The 12,599-nt window shown below is 37.0% G+C and overlaps 1 protein-coding gene across 20 annotated transcripts in view; it reads right to left on the reverse strand.

The window, feature by feature from the left end:
- Adgrl3 (adhesion G protein-coupled receptor L3) overlaps nucleotides 1–12,599 on the reverse strand; it is a 492,285-nt gene that overhangs the window by 42,463 nt on the left and 437,223 nt on the right. For 2 of the 20 annotated variants that reach the window (XM_032916803.1, XM_032916811.1), the window contains exon 24: nucleotides 11,024–11,065. The exons of the other annotated variants lie outside the window; for them this stretch is intronic. In XM_032916803.1, coding sequence (XP_032772694.1) covers nucleotides 11,024–11,065 — 42 coding nt within the window. The remainder of the gene's footprint in view (nucleotides 1–11,023; nucleotides 11,066–12,599) is intronic. 20 annotated transcript variants of the gene reach the window in all.

The raw sequence follows: 12,599 nt of genomic DNA on the forward strand, positions 1-12,599 counted from the left end.
CTGTACACCACCCCTCCCCCCCAAAAGATAGAAAATCACAAGGGGAGAGAAATGATAATCACTTGTTCTGGCCTGCTTTCACACACACACACACACACACACACACACACACACACACACACACACACACACACGCATTTACACACGCACACACACACACGCACACACAGCTCAAGTGAACATAAAATGTCAAATATTTCTTTGCCCTATAATTTACCGTATTTTCTATATTAGTATAAAAGAAGTTATACAATAAATTACAAACAAGTTTGAAAGAATTCTGCATAAACAAGAAGGCGATGGCTCAATAGCTTAGATTTTTATTATTGTTTTTCTTATAAAAAAATCCCAGCATATAAAGGGAAAATGATAAGGATTGGAAATGAAAAAACTTCAGAATGAATTCTAGTGATGCTATAAAAGTGTTTACAGATAATCCCTCTGGCTGTGTGTTTCCAAGAATAATATTCCATTTCGGTGCTCCACGTGTTTTATTTGATTTTACGTTTTAGAATTCTGGAGTAGATGTTCAAAGCACTTCAGACAGCGCGCCTATGAAAGCGGTAAAGCGCACTGAGTTCTAAAGTTGATTTTCATCGACTGAGAAAGGCTGAGCACGTTGCCTGAAATGCTTGTAGGTATTAAGATCAGTATTAACCACATAAAACAAAATTCAGTCTCGGACACCTAACTTTTCAGAAGAACATTTCCTCAGACTTCGAAGCATGTCAGAACCAATTAGTTACTGGGCATAAGTCACGAGGAATGACCTACAGTCATCATAGGAGACTCATCTACTCTTTATGCTATAATCATGAAGACATTTGAAAATAGTTTGGTCCTCAGGAATAAAAATGTCTGTTAATCTCTATTTGGGGAACGAGAAGACTTTTGCTGATAAAAATGAAAAGAATGACTATGTAAAATTCAGTTTTCTTTTTGACCGTCCTCAGCCTTTTCTACAGCTCATGTACTATGTGAGACCAACTCCAGTTATACACATGTTACGTATTACTTCAAAGTGAGGGCTTCGGGTGTAAGAACAAGAGTGGGTAATGGTACACGATGACCTGCTATTTCACAAACAGCGTAAAGATAGAAATTACTCCCGGAATGTTTTGCTACAGAAGAGACAGGAGAATATGTTCATAATCAAATCATTGCTCTTTTCAGAATTCATCTGATGTTAGAAATCACCTTTTCGAAGCTGTGTTTACAACACACAGCTTTGTTTTTTTTTTGTTTGTTTGTTTGTTTGTTTTTTGTTTTTTGTTTTTTTCTCAGAGCAACCTTACCAGGTCCCAGCTATCTGTCAGCATCCCTTAAAGGGAGCAATCCTTACGAAGTATGATTTCCTCACTCTTACAGCTTGCAGTCACATGGGGGTAGGCAATTAGACTTTGGAATGGTGGCACCGACTGTGCAGAGACAAACGAACGTGGAAATTAAATTCAGCTGTCACCGATGCTTGAGTCTTCCAGCTGAAAACCTACACAGAATCTGTCGTCTTCCATCTTTTGTGTTCAAAGGTACCTGTACCTTTTTCTCTGGGGCTGTCCTGCGCTGCGCTAGTCTGACACAGTCTGTTCTGTTTGCTTCTGGCTGTTTCCCCAATTGATGGAGGTCACTTTGAATTCTGAAACTCTTCTCCAGGAATCTGTCTACCTTGTCCTGTCCTCTTTCCTGGAACTGACTTCTGATTTGTAAACTTCCCTTCTAGCAGCTGTGAAATTGCCGAAGACGTCCAAGAAGTTCAGTGTTTACAGACCATCTGTCACTGTTTTTTTAGCTGAAAAGTTAAGCTTACTGGTTCATTTTGAGACACAAATAAGTTTGTGGGGGACCAGAGATAGCTAGCTAACTATGTGGGAAAGGGTTTAAGTTGTACCCTTTTAACACTGGAATGGAAACTCCAGGGAAACTTTATGGAGTGGTTGTCTTAAATGTTCTCACCCAACTGTGTAGAACCCATTAAAAGAAACAAAACTGGGGTTGGGGATTTAGCTCAGTGGTAGAGCGCTTGCCTAGGAAGCGCAAGGCCCTGGGTTCGGTCCCCAGCTCCGAAAAAAAGAACCAAAAAAAAGAAACAAAACCGTCCTCTGCTTGACTAAGGAATCACTTGCCTGAGATTGGTGTCATCTACAAGTCATGAAATTGAACTTCAGTAGTTTTTAAGGAGTGGTTCCTTTCCATTTTATGGGTAAGAGTGTTCATCTGCATGTAAACATGCATATCACATTGCATACTTGGTTCCTACAGAAGCCAGAAGAGGACAGGAGACTCTGGATAGTTGTGATCACTATGTGGATGCCGGGAACCAAACCCAGATCCTCTGTAAGATCAGCAAGAAACCTTAATCCCTAATCCTCTCTCTAGTACTAATTTGGAGTAATTTTTACAGCGTGCTCATTGGCCAAATGCTGGATGTATTTTCTTGTCTGCTTTGAAGACAATACTGGCTGCATTTACTACTGAAATTGTTCAGGCAGAAATAAACAATTACAGAAATATTTGTAGTGATAAAATGTTCCCCAAATGCTAATGTTTGGTAGGAACAACAATGTCCCCAAACAGACAAACTATAGTATCTGCCAGAATTCACAGGGGCAAAAAAAAAAAAAAAAAGCTATATTAGGCTAAAAATGAAGTAGCTATGTAAAAAATATCTATTTCTTAGTCTCAATAGGGTTATCAACTTCTCATACCTATATACTTGCTACAGAAATGAGATTTGGATGTCTAGTAAAAAAATAAGACTGAATTTCAATATATGCATAGTTATTCAGATAGAGCCAGTCCCTCAGCCTTTTTATTTCTGATGCAAGAAAGATGCTCACCAAATAGGACATTGATGCTCTATGTTGAACAGCCCAGAGAAGCTTCTCTTAGGGCTTTTCAGGATGATCAGGATTTAAAGCTTAGAAAAGACAGCCATTTTAAAGGGGGTTACATTATTTTTTCCTTTATGAATACCCAACGTTTAAGACTGACAATATAGACTTTTGAATGAGTGAACCGCACACAGTAAAATAGCAAGCCCTACTGTTCCAACTAGGAGTTCCCGCCACAGAACTTACTACCTCTTTCTGACAGTAGAGTGCACGTTCTGGTATCAGGACATCGGGATGACAGTGTAAGCTGGGTTCATTCAGAGCAGTATGCTTTCAAACTGTGAAAGCAGGAGACAGGTCTGAGACGGGATGAAAATCTGGATCACACTTGAATGTCTATTTCACCGCTTGGAAAAATATTTCAAACAGCATTTCTTCTTGACAGCAAGCTAACAAAAGTATACTGATAAGCTCTAAAAATAACTTGATTGGTTCCCTGTACTGTGCCTCACAATGCATTTTTAATGTGCTTGTATTTCTCTTTGGAACACCAAATTTAGATGGCTAGAAAATCTGTGATTTGAAGTCTTAACGATTCAATAAAATAAGGGAATACAAGTGTTCCTTTGGAACTACAGAACAATAAGCCTCGGTGTTCTTGTTATTTAAAGAGAAGATGATGAATATGTTTACCCTAATCAGTTTTACCACGATTCTTTAGCTCATCATCCATTCTGTTCTTCGCAATTCTATCTTGTTTGAACATGTAGTTTCAGATTCAAGGTCATACTAGACATTGGTAGACTCACATGAAAATAGTGAAGTAGTGAAGTAGTTTTTTTCAAGCATTTTGAGGATACCCTTCAGCAAAAGAAGAATTTTATTGTGATCCTTCCAGGAGTTCAGTAATATTCTCTCACATATTTTTCAGTAATATTTGATCATTTTATAGTAAGCGATGCAAAATAGGCTAGTAAAATGAAAGTAGGTAGATGTTTTACAAAGAGCCTTCCAAAACCTCAGAGAAACTCTTCAAAGGCATTATTTATTTTAAATATCTGGTTTTCACCCCACTCCTTTTTCTTTATAACAAAGTAAAAATTGCACCTTCATGCTCGCCTATCAGAGGACAATGTGATCAATACTCACTTTGGTTTCGTATGGTTACACTATGGCGTAGATAATCTCATATATTCAACATGAAGTAGTTTATTAAGAAAACAACTAATGCTACCAATTTGGCTCCCTTAAAATTATGTAAAATAACTTGCAACATAAGTTTCTATTTTAATATTTCATTTCAAACAATGAATGAAGTTACAAAGTGTCACGGAAGCAATATTTTGTTGAAAGTCAAGAGCTCATTTGTCATTTTTTTCTTGAGTCATAAATTGAAGACCTGACACCTTGATTTATCACACTGTGCACTTTTAATAGCCAACAAGTTTGCTATTAAATTTTAATCAACCTGCCTATTAAATTTCATTCAAATGGTTCGGAGATATTTCAGCTTCTTTTAATAGCTAATTCATTCGCTGGGAATCTATTAAGATGGATTTCAATGACACATTTCTTCCAGAGTACAGAATGGCTTATTGTTAGTTCAATATAAAATGAAGGACGCTGGATGCTGACTTGTAGCCTCTTCTTTAGTATTTCGGTTCATAGCTCTGGGTTGGAACATGAGGAATTACCTGTCTCAGCCCTTCGACTTTCTCTTAATTGGCTCATGTCCAGAACAGTGAGGTTGTCTGTATCCGGTATTTAAAAGTCAAGGTCATGGGTCACACACATTGGTGTGCATTATTTCTGCATTACAACACATTTCTAGAAAGTTGTGCAGAGCACTCTCCTCAGCTCTCAGCCCCTGGAGCAGCACGGAATGTCCAATTCTGGCTGAGATTCTGCAGTGCAAGGCTCTCGCTACCGCCTATCACTGCTGTCCAATCATTCACACCGGGAAACACGTTCTAAGCCTCTTTTCCAAAATTGCTTTTGTTTTTTGTTTGTCTGTTTTGCTACTTTTGTTTTTGCTTTTGAATCACTGGATTTTATTTAGTTTATGCATGGATGATCCTTATACAATTTAGGCACTAACCTCTTTTATATGCATTGTTTATGTCTCTCGTTTTCATTGTCTCGCTTGCACATTTTGTTCTGTTTTGGTTTTAATTCTAACCTATGTGTTCTTCTAAAGATTTTTAAATTTAGGGATTATTTTTCATTTTCTATAATGCATTCTCTGTGGTATCAGATGCAAAACAGTGGATCTGTTGCTGGTGAAGAAACAGATATGTTGTACATTTAGTGATGATCTCAAAAATTAATTGGGAAAAATTGCCACACAGAATCTGGTAATTTAACCAACAGTGGTGGAATTGCGACTCAGGATTCTCAATGAAACGTGCTCACAACAAATGATCTTAAGTGTGACAAGCCTATGTTCCTTTCTCTCTTATTTTCTTCTTTTTCTTTGTTTCAATTCATTTTGTTACTGCCGAAATGAAGTGTCACTGCTTAGTCCAGACTGCCATTCAAATTCTCCTGTCTTGGATGCCTCATTGATTAGATAAAAGGTGTGTCTCACCAATTCCCAGCGAGGCTCACTTCTAAGCCTCCTGTTTCATGGTTAAAGAATGTATTTATGTGTTCTATTTACCTGTGTACCAGGGCTGAGTGCTTACAAAAGCTCACATTGTGGCTGAGGATAACAGGCTCACTTTTCTTAACCACAGAAAATAGCAACAAGCCTGAATTCCTTCTTAATAAAAAGAACTTAGTAAAAAAAAAACTCTTTGATTCCAGAATTTTACCTAACTAATTAATTTTCTAGTAATCAAAGTATCGGTGATCTGCAATTGATCTGAAGTTGACCTTAAAGATTAAATTTCATAGGTTTAGTCGTTTTTGCCAATAAAAATTCTGAACCCTTGAAACCTTGAAACTAAGGCTGTTTAGTAATATAAAATAGCTACCCAAGTCAAAAACATAAAGCTTTTAGTATTTACTTTTGGTATTTTCTTGTGTTAGGTAACTTGTATACAGTTGCTTTCAAAAGGCCTACACTGAAAAAAAAATGAAGCATAGAATTGAAGGCAATGAAACATATGTCTAAAAAAAATGTTCTCTCTTGTATGTGGATCGTGATTTTTAATGAATATATGTAGATGTGCCAGTGTAGGCACAGGCTATCAAACTAAAGAAGACACCATGAGGGAGGGAAAGAGGTGTTAAAGGTGATCATCAAAGGGATGTGTGTGACATGAACTAGGGGTCGGCGGGGGGGGGTGATACAAGGAAGACACAGGATGTGGGGGCAGCGAGGACAGAGGCAAACAAACCAATTCTTTCTAAAAATGCTATAATGATACATGAAATTGTGCATATTTTCAAAAGTATCCCTGAAGTGTGAATTATTATAAAGAAATTATTCAAGAGTGGGAGAATTTTGACAATTCTATTCAAGAGGCTTACTTTCCATATTACCACAATCCACTCCCTTGTGTTTAGACTGAGGATTGTGCAAATAGCGTTGTTTCTTCTTTAAAGACTGACTCTTTTCCTTCAGACTTTATATCCTCTCTAATCTTTCATAATCCACTAATAACCTCCCAGGGTTGTATATTCCCTTCTAAAATACTAGGTGACTTGTGTAATAAAGCAGCCACATTATTAGATGACAACTTATGAAGAAAACGTAATGAACATCACCAGAGAATCTATCAAACGAATCCTATACTGAAAGTTAGACTGAGCTAGTGAAATGTAAGCCCTTGTTTATAATTCAATAAATGCTATTTTAATTGGATGTGCATAATTATATGTATTATAATTTATACCTTTTCTAATAAGTACTTTGATAATCATATGTCACCTTTCACATATTAATTTTTGATGTAATAGAACTAATTCCTATTTATTTCAGATTTATATCTAGTTGTATTCAGTAATTAGAGGTCACTTGAAAATAGATTCTTGAAAAAAAACCATGCACTTATTACGATGTTGGTAGGCAAAGGCTGCTAGAAGGAAGTTGGTGATTGTGGTCGCACTCTGCCCTGGCTTTTGCCTGCTTGCTTTTTGTCTCCACATGCCATGAGATGGACAGTTTCCCCTCTTACATCTCCTTCCTGTCATGGGTTGAAACTCAGTGAAGCCAGGTTACTCTAGATGGCAACATCTGAAATGATGAACCAAAAAATGTCTCCATCATTCTTGGGTGGCCCGCCACCACAGTGAGATGCTAACACTGAACTTCAAATGTTCAGATTGTTTCCTTAACAGACAAGAGTGCCCCCATATCCTATGTTCTACTAACCCATCTCTCTAAAACGGGCAATGCCTAAATAAAAAACCCAAACTATATCCTTTAGAAAATGATATTAAATGTAGTAATATTTCAAAGGGAAGGAAAAAGGCTCTGCGACATTAATATTAACAACTTACCAAGGGTTCTCTCACTGAAGCCTGAATTTCATTCAGGAAACAGAGATAATACAGGTAGCTGACTAGTGATTGAATGAGAACTGTCCTTGTAAGGGGATCTATGAAAACTTAAATAAATATAACAGCAATAATAAATACAAACGATGCTTACTACTGTACAATTTCCTGTGACGTTAGACTATATGATGGAACCATATAACAGGGCAGAGGTAGAGTTGAGAGGAGAGGGGGGACTGCTGAGTAACTCTTCAGAAGCACTTTCTCCCTCCGCCAAGACCTTAAAACAAATAGCTTTGCCCCATAACTGACTTAAAGGTATCTGCAATGTACTTCCTTGTAATGTACTTCCTTTTGCCAGTGGATGGGACATTTGTTGTGAACACATTCAACCTCCTTGAACTAGGGGTCACAGTAATACCACGACTTCTCTGATTGAGTCAGATTCTCACCTTTAAAATCATTACTTATGCTGCCCTCGGTTATTAAATTCGATTTCTAAAATGAGAGGTCCCTTTATCCTATGGTACTTCTTTAGGTTTAGTTTAAACTTTGAGTTTTTACTGATGTCATATACAAAGGAAGAAATTGATATAGAAATTCCTCACCCCCCTGTAAGGGCAAGGAAAACACTAGAATAAATAACAATAGTGGGAAAGCTGAGTTATGCTCCAGAATACTCATTTGTTCCTCATAATGCTCGCTCATAACAAAACGTATGTTGATCATGCAGCTCTGATTTATGAAGCTATGCTACCACTATAAGCAGATTATTAAATCGTTTTTGCAAACTTCAGAAGTAGATGTCAGATTATATTAAGAGCTGGTTAATATTTACAGTGAATGATTTTATAATCCTTCGGAACAGCAAGGCTTTGGGGCAATATCACTTATTTTATGCACATAAATCAAATCGTATTTACTGATATTAATAAAGTGCACTGAGTGAGTGCGCTGTTTTACCCTACTAACTTTAATTTATATAAATCATTAATCACCGTCCAAACGCCCCTTACATTTGTTCATTTGCATTCGCTTTAAAAGCATAAAAACGAAATATGTTTGGGAGGCTGAATATTAATGAGGTAGCAGGTGATTTATTGTGAAGTTGCTTCTGCTTCAGTGACCAGCCTCCTGAGGAAGACAAGAGGGGCTCTGAGGAGACATGCGTTAAAAACAGGTCTACTCACATCTCTGCTCACTACACAATGGTTATTTAGCAAGGCTGTCTGAATCGAACTACTGTTCTCTACGCTTCTGGAGGGTAGGCTGGGGTTTGGAAGCAAACAGGAGACAGTGTTTGCTTATATCGCCATATAAGGAAGGGAAAAACACATTATCTTCATTTGGTTGCTACTAAAATATAGATTTGAATCAAAACAGAAAATAAGAATACATATCATTTACATTTCTTTCTAATTTAGAAGGGACAAATCGGCTTCACTAATTTTTTTTTTCCTTTTCTCCCTGTTTGGCTCTCCTCAGGCTAGCACCATCCTAGGTAAATCATTGCTACTTGTTCTACTTGGCATTTAGGGAACCAGTTCATTCATCCCACCGTTTTCTGGATAGTAAAAAAGGAAAGGAAATGCCGAGCAGTGAACGGTGAATTTTAATGTTGGGTTCCTTGAGACACTGGCAGGACTCAGTTTTCATTACATTTAGAACCTTATTCCAAGGACTCTAAGATATTAAGGCCTTTGCCAGAAGTCACTGAATTAGACTGTATAATTCTGAGACCTACGAAGTGAGGCCACAGAATCAAGTCAGAACTTGCAAGTGTCTCCCTGGAGGCAATCTTTCCCCATTTCTCCAGACATGTTGCTAGCAAATCAGGCCAGATTTTAAAAACTAGGTAGCTGTGCTCTTACAAAAATTATTAGTCACAGGACATCACAATTTTACTGACTACATGCATGGATTAAGAATGTTTACAGAGATCGATGTAACTCTTAACCATGGCATGAGAATCTATTTGCATTAATACATAAGTGCCACACATGTAAAGGTCATTCTTCCAAAATGAAACAACTCAGTATGGCTTAAATACCTAGAGCCTTTCTTGTCAGATTTCCATGAACGATATTAGATCATAGTAACTTGTGTGACAAAAAAGAGATAGGTAGGGGAGTGAGGGAGAAATGAAACCCTAAGACACTAGCCAAGCCATCTCACCAGAAGGTAAAATAATATTTTTTTTTGAATTCAGAAGAAGCATAGCTTTGAAATTATTGCAGCCTATGGGCAGGGTTGTAGCACCCCAGCACATTGGAGGAGCTAGCTTCCAAACCTTGATTGTAATCAAAACTGTCTGAACTCAATTTAATTAATTAAATGAAGGGAAAACTAAGTGTACCCATAATACTTGTGATAACAAAAACAAAATAAAACCTTATTTCAGAATTGCACTTTCTACTCAGATGTAGAGGAAAACTGGATTAAATCCAATTTTCAGTTACTGTTATTATCTTATATTTGTATTATCTTACAATTGTTCAAGATGAGACTTCCCAGGCAGAGATGATGAGCAGGAGGTAGCAGGGTAAAGACGACTATGCTACCTTCCCTCTTGTTCCAGCCTACAGGAGTGAGGAGAAATTTTGACTTATTCATATATTTTCTTGGGAGGAGCTGGAGCTGAGTGCCGCCACCGCCTTCCCACAATATAGTAAATATTTAAGGAAGCCAATAAATAAATCCTCTTGTGACAATCAAGCTTGGAAATGTTGGCTTCTATCGGAAGTCACACTTTGCTGAAACTCTATATTCACCACACAACTGCTCTCAAGGTCCCTTTCCCAGTTTGTATAGTGCCATGAAAACTCTTGCTTTGGTCGTGGCTCTGGTGGCGAGAACCGAAGATTTGCCAATATGTGCAATATTGAGCCAAGAATAAGTAAGACTTTACATTGAAAATCACCAATAGCACTTCCAGAGTTTTATATAACACCAAGGTATAAAGTCTAGATAACCATCAAGTTTGTTATACTGGAAAATCTAGAAAGATAATCTGATATAGTCAACTTATAGGATGCAATGAGTTGATTAGAAAAAGAATATCTGAGATGGAAAAACAAAGAAAGAAAAGAACCCAAACAATAACAAAATGTACTAAAAATTTCTCTGTCCTGAATGATAGACTCTTCATTCTAAATAGAACCTGAGATGGTATGGTTGTTTTAAAGAAACTAGGTTAAGATGTACGAAATTTAAAACAATACTTTCCTATATACTGAGCAGCAATATGAATTAGAAAGAAAATATAAATTAAAAATGTTTCATAAACCATAACTTATAATTTCCAAGGGTCAATACTCTTTTTCTTAAATTATTTATTGTATTTATATATATGAGTCGCTGTCTTCAGACACACCAGAAAGGGCATCAGACCTCATTACAGATGGTTTCGAGTCACCATGTCGTTGTTAGGAATTGAACTCGGGGCCTTTGGAAGAGCAGTCAGTGCTCTTAACCACTAAGCCATCTTTCCAGCCCAAGGGTCAACATCTTAAAGTCAAAAATAGAAGTGCATATCTAGCTTAGATATGGAATTATTTTTTCCTAAATTTTATAGCTGAACCTAAGAATGAATGGAACGTTAGAATATATGAAGATGCAAAGATGTCATATCTAAAATGTTTATTTTAGTAATAGAGGATATAGTCTTTTGAGCACACAGATATGATTGTTTATGTTGCTGAGGTGACTGACGTGTTTATCTGGAAATATGAATCTTTGATGTCACATACCTAAATATGTTACACACGCCTGAATGCAGGGAAGATAGGATCCTGGGGAATAAGACAAGATTAAAGAAGGAGGTTAAAGACTATCTTTAGAGATATAATATGAAGATATAAATTTTCAAAGTGGTCTAATCATATGGGGGTTAAAAAAATAATGAGATGAATTCGGGAGCCTCTTCCTGGGCTCTATCCCTAGTTCAGATGTTCTTTGACAGTTGATGGTTTCAGGGCTGAGGAAGAGTCACTTCTTTTTGGGAGTATGAACACTTGAAGGTTGGCCATGCCTCAATGGCTGACCTCATACTCATAAATATATAGTCAGTGTTAGTGGACTCTGTAAGTTAAAATAAGAAAAACAGATAAGTAAACTAAATACATGAACTTGAAGGACGATGTGGTTGGTGGTCCTGGAGAGGGCTGGAAGGGAATGAAGAATATGATTGAGGTACACTGTCTGCAGGTATAAAATTTTCAAAGGAAAAAAGTAGATAAAAATAAAATAAATAGTTTCTCAGTTGAGACACTTGGGAAAGGCAGGTGTGTCCCAGAGAAATTCACATAGGAAGTGAAAAAAGTCAGGGTGCCGAGGGAAAGGAAGAATATATTCACTGAAAAAGATGACAGTCTGAACACACCTCGTGTCAAACACGCATTTCCACCCTTCCTCAGCTTTTTACTAAAATAACATGACAGGCCATAAGAATTTAAGACCTTGCAATTAATAGCTTCATTAAATATCTTCAAAGGAGTAGAAATTGTGTAAAATCAGTCAATACAAACTTGGTTCATTTCCTTTGAATTTATTAAAAATTGGCCCGGTCATCTTTATATCACTATACTCCACATTGATGAAATTTGAGAGGATTACTGGGAAATAAGTTCAAAAAACAGTGTTATGTAATGTTCTTTATGCTGAGGTCAGAAAAATAGCTCACTAAACCAATCTTGTTACTGATCTTACATAGGGTGGTGTCTTTACTACACAATATGGAAAAAAATTAATTATCATAGTACATCCATCCTTACAATTGGCTTAAAGACTAGCATATCAATCAAGTCCCATTGTCTCGCTCTTTCTAAGAGACAGGTCTGCATTGGCTGCTGGGATCTCTGGAAACAAGAGACTTTGGCAGGATCTCACTGAGAAGGCTTAGTTTCCTTTGTAAGGTCAAACTGCAAAACCTCTCCAGATGGCATTATGTAACAGTAAAGAACATTGGGTACACAGGATGCAAATTAATTTCAAGGCCACTGAGGCAGAAGTGATCATTTGAGGGGGCAGTGCAAATATGCTGATGTCTCTTTAAATTTTCATGAAGAAAACATGGGCACTATATTGAAAAGGAGAGTCCTTGAGAGGGACTTTCAAAATGAGCATTGTCTAGGGAGTAAACATTAGGAGTGAAAAGACTAAGAGTGGACCTGTTTCATATTTATGCATTTTTCTTATATTTGGATGAAAATCCCCGTTCACTATTTTTACTTGTCACAAAGTGATACAGAGATATATTTAAGTCATCATTGATGACAGGTACTATCTCAGTGACTCTAATGCAAACCAAACCTCAACAAGGTTAGA

This window comes from Rattus rattus, chromosome 11 (assembly GCF_011064425.1).
Source record: "Rattus rattus isolate New Zealand chromosome 11, Rrattus_CSIRO_v1, whole genome shotgun sequence".
NCBI classification, from domain to species: Eukaryota; Metazoa; Chordata; class Mammalia; order Rodentia; family Muridae; genus Rattus; species Rattus rattus.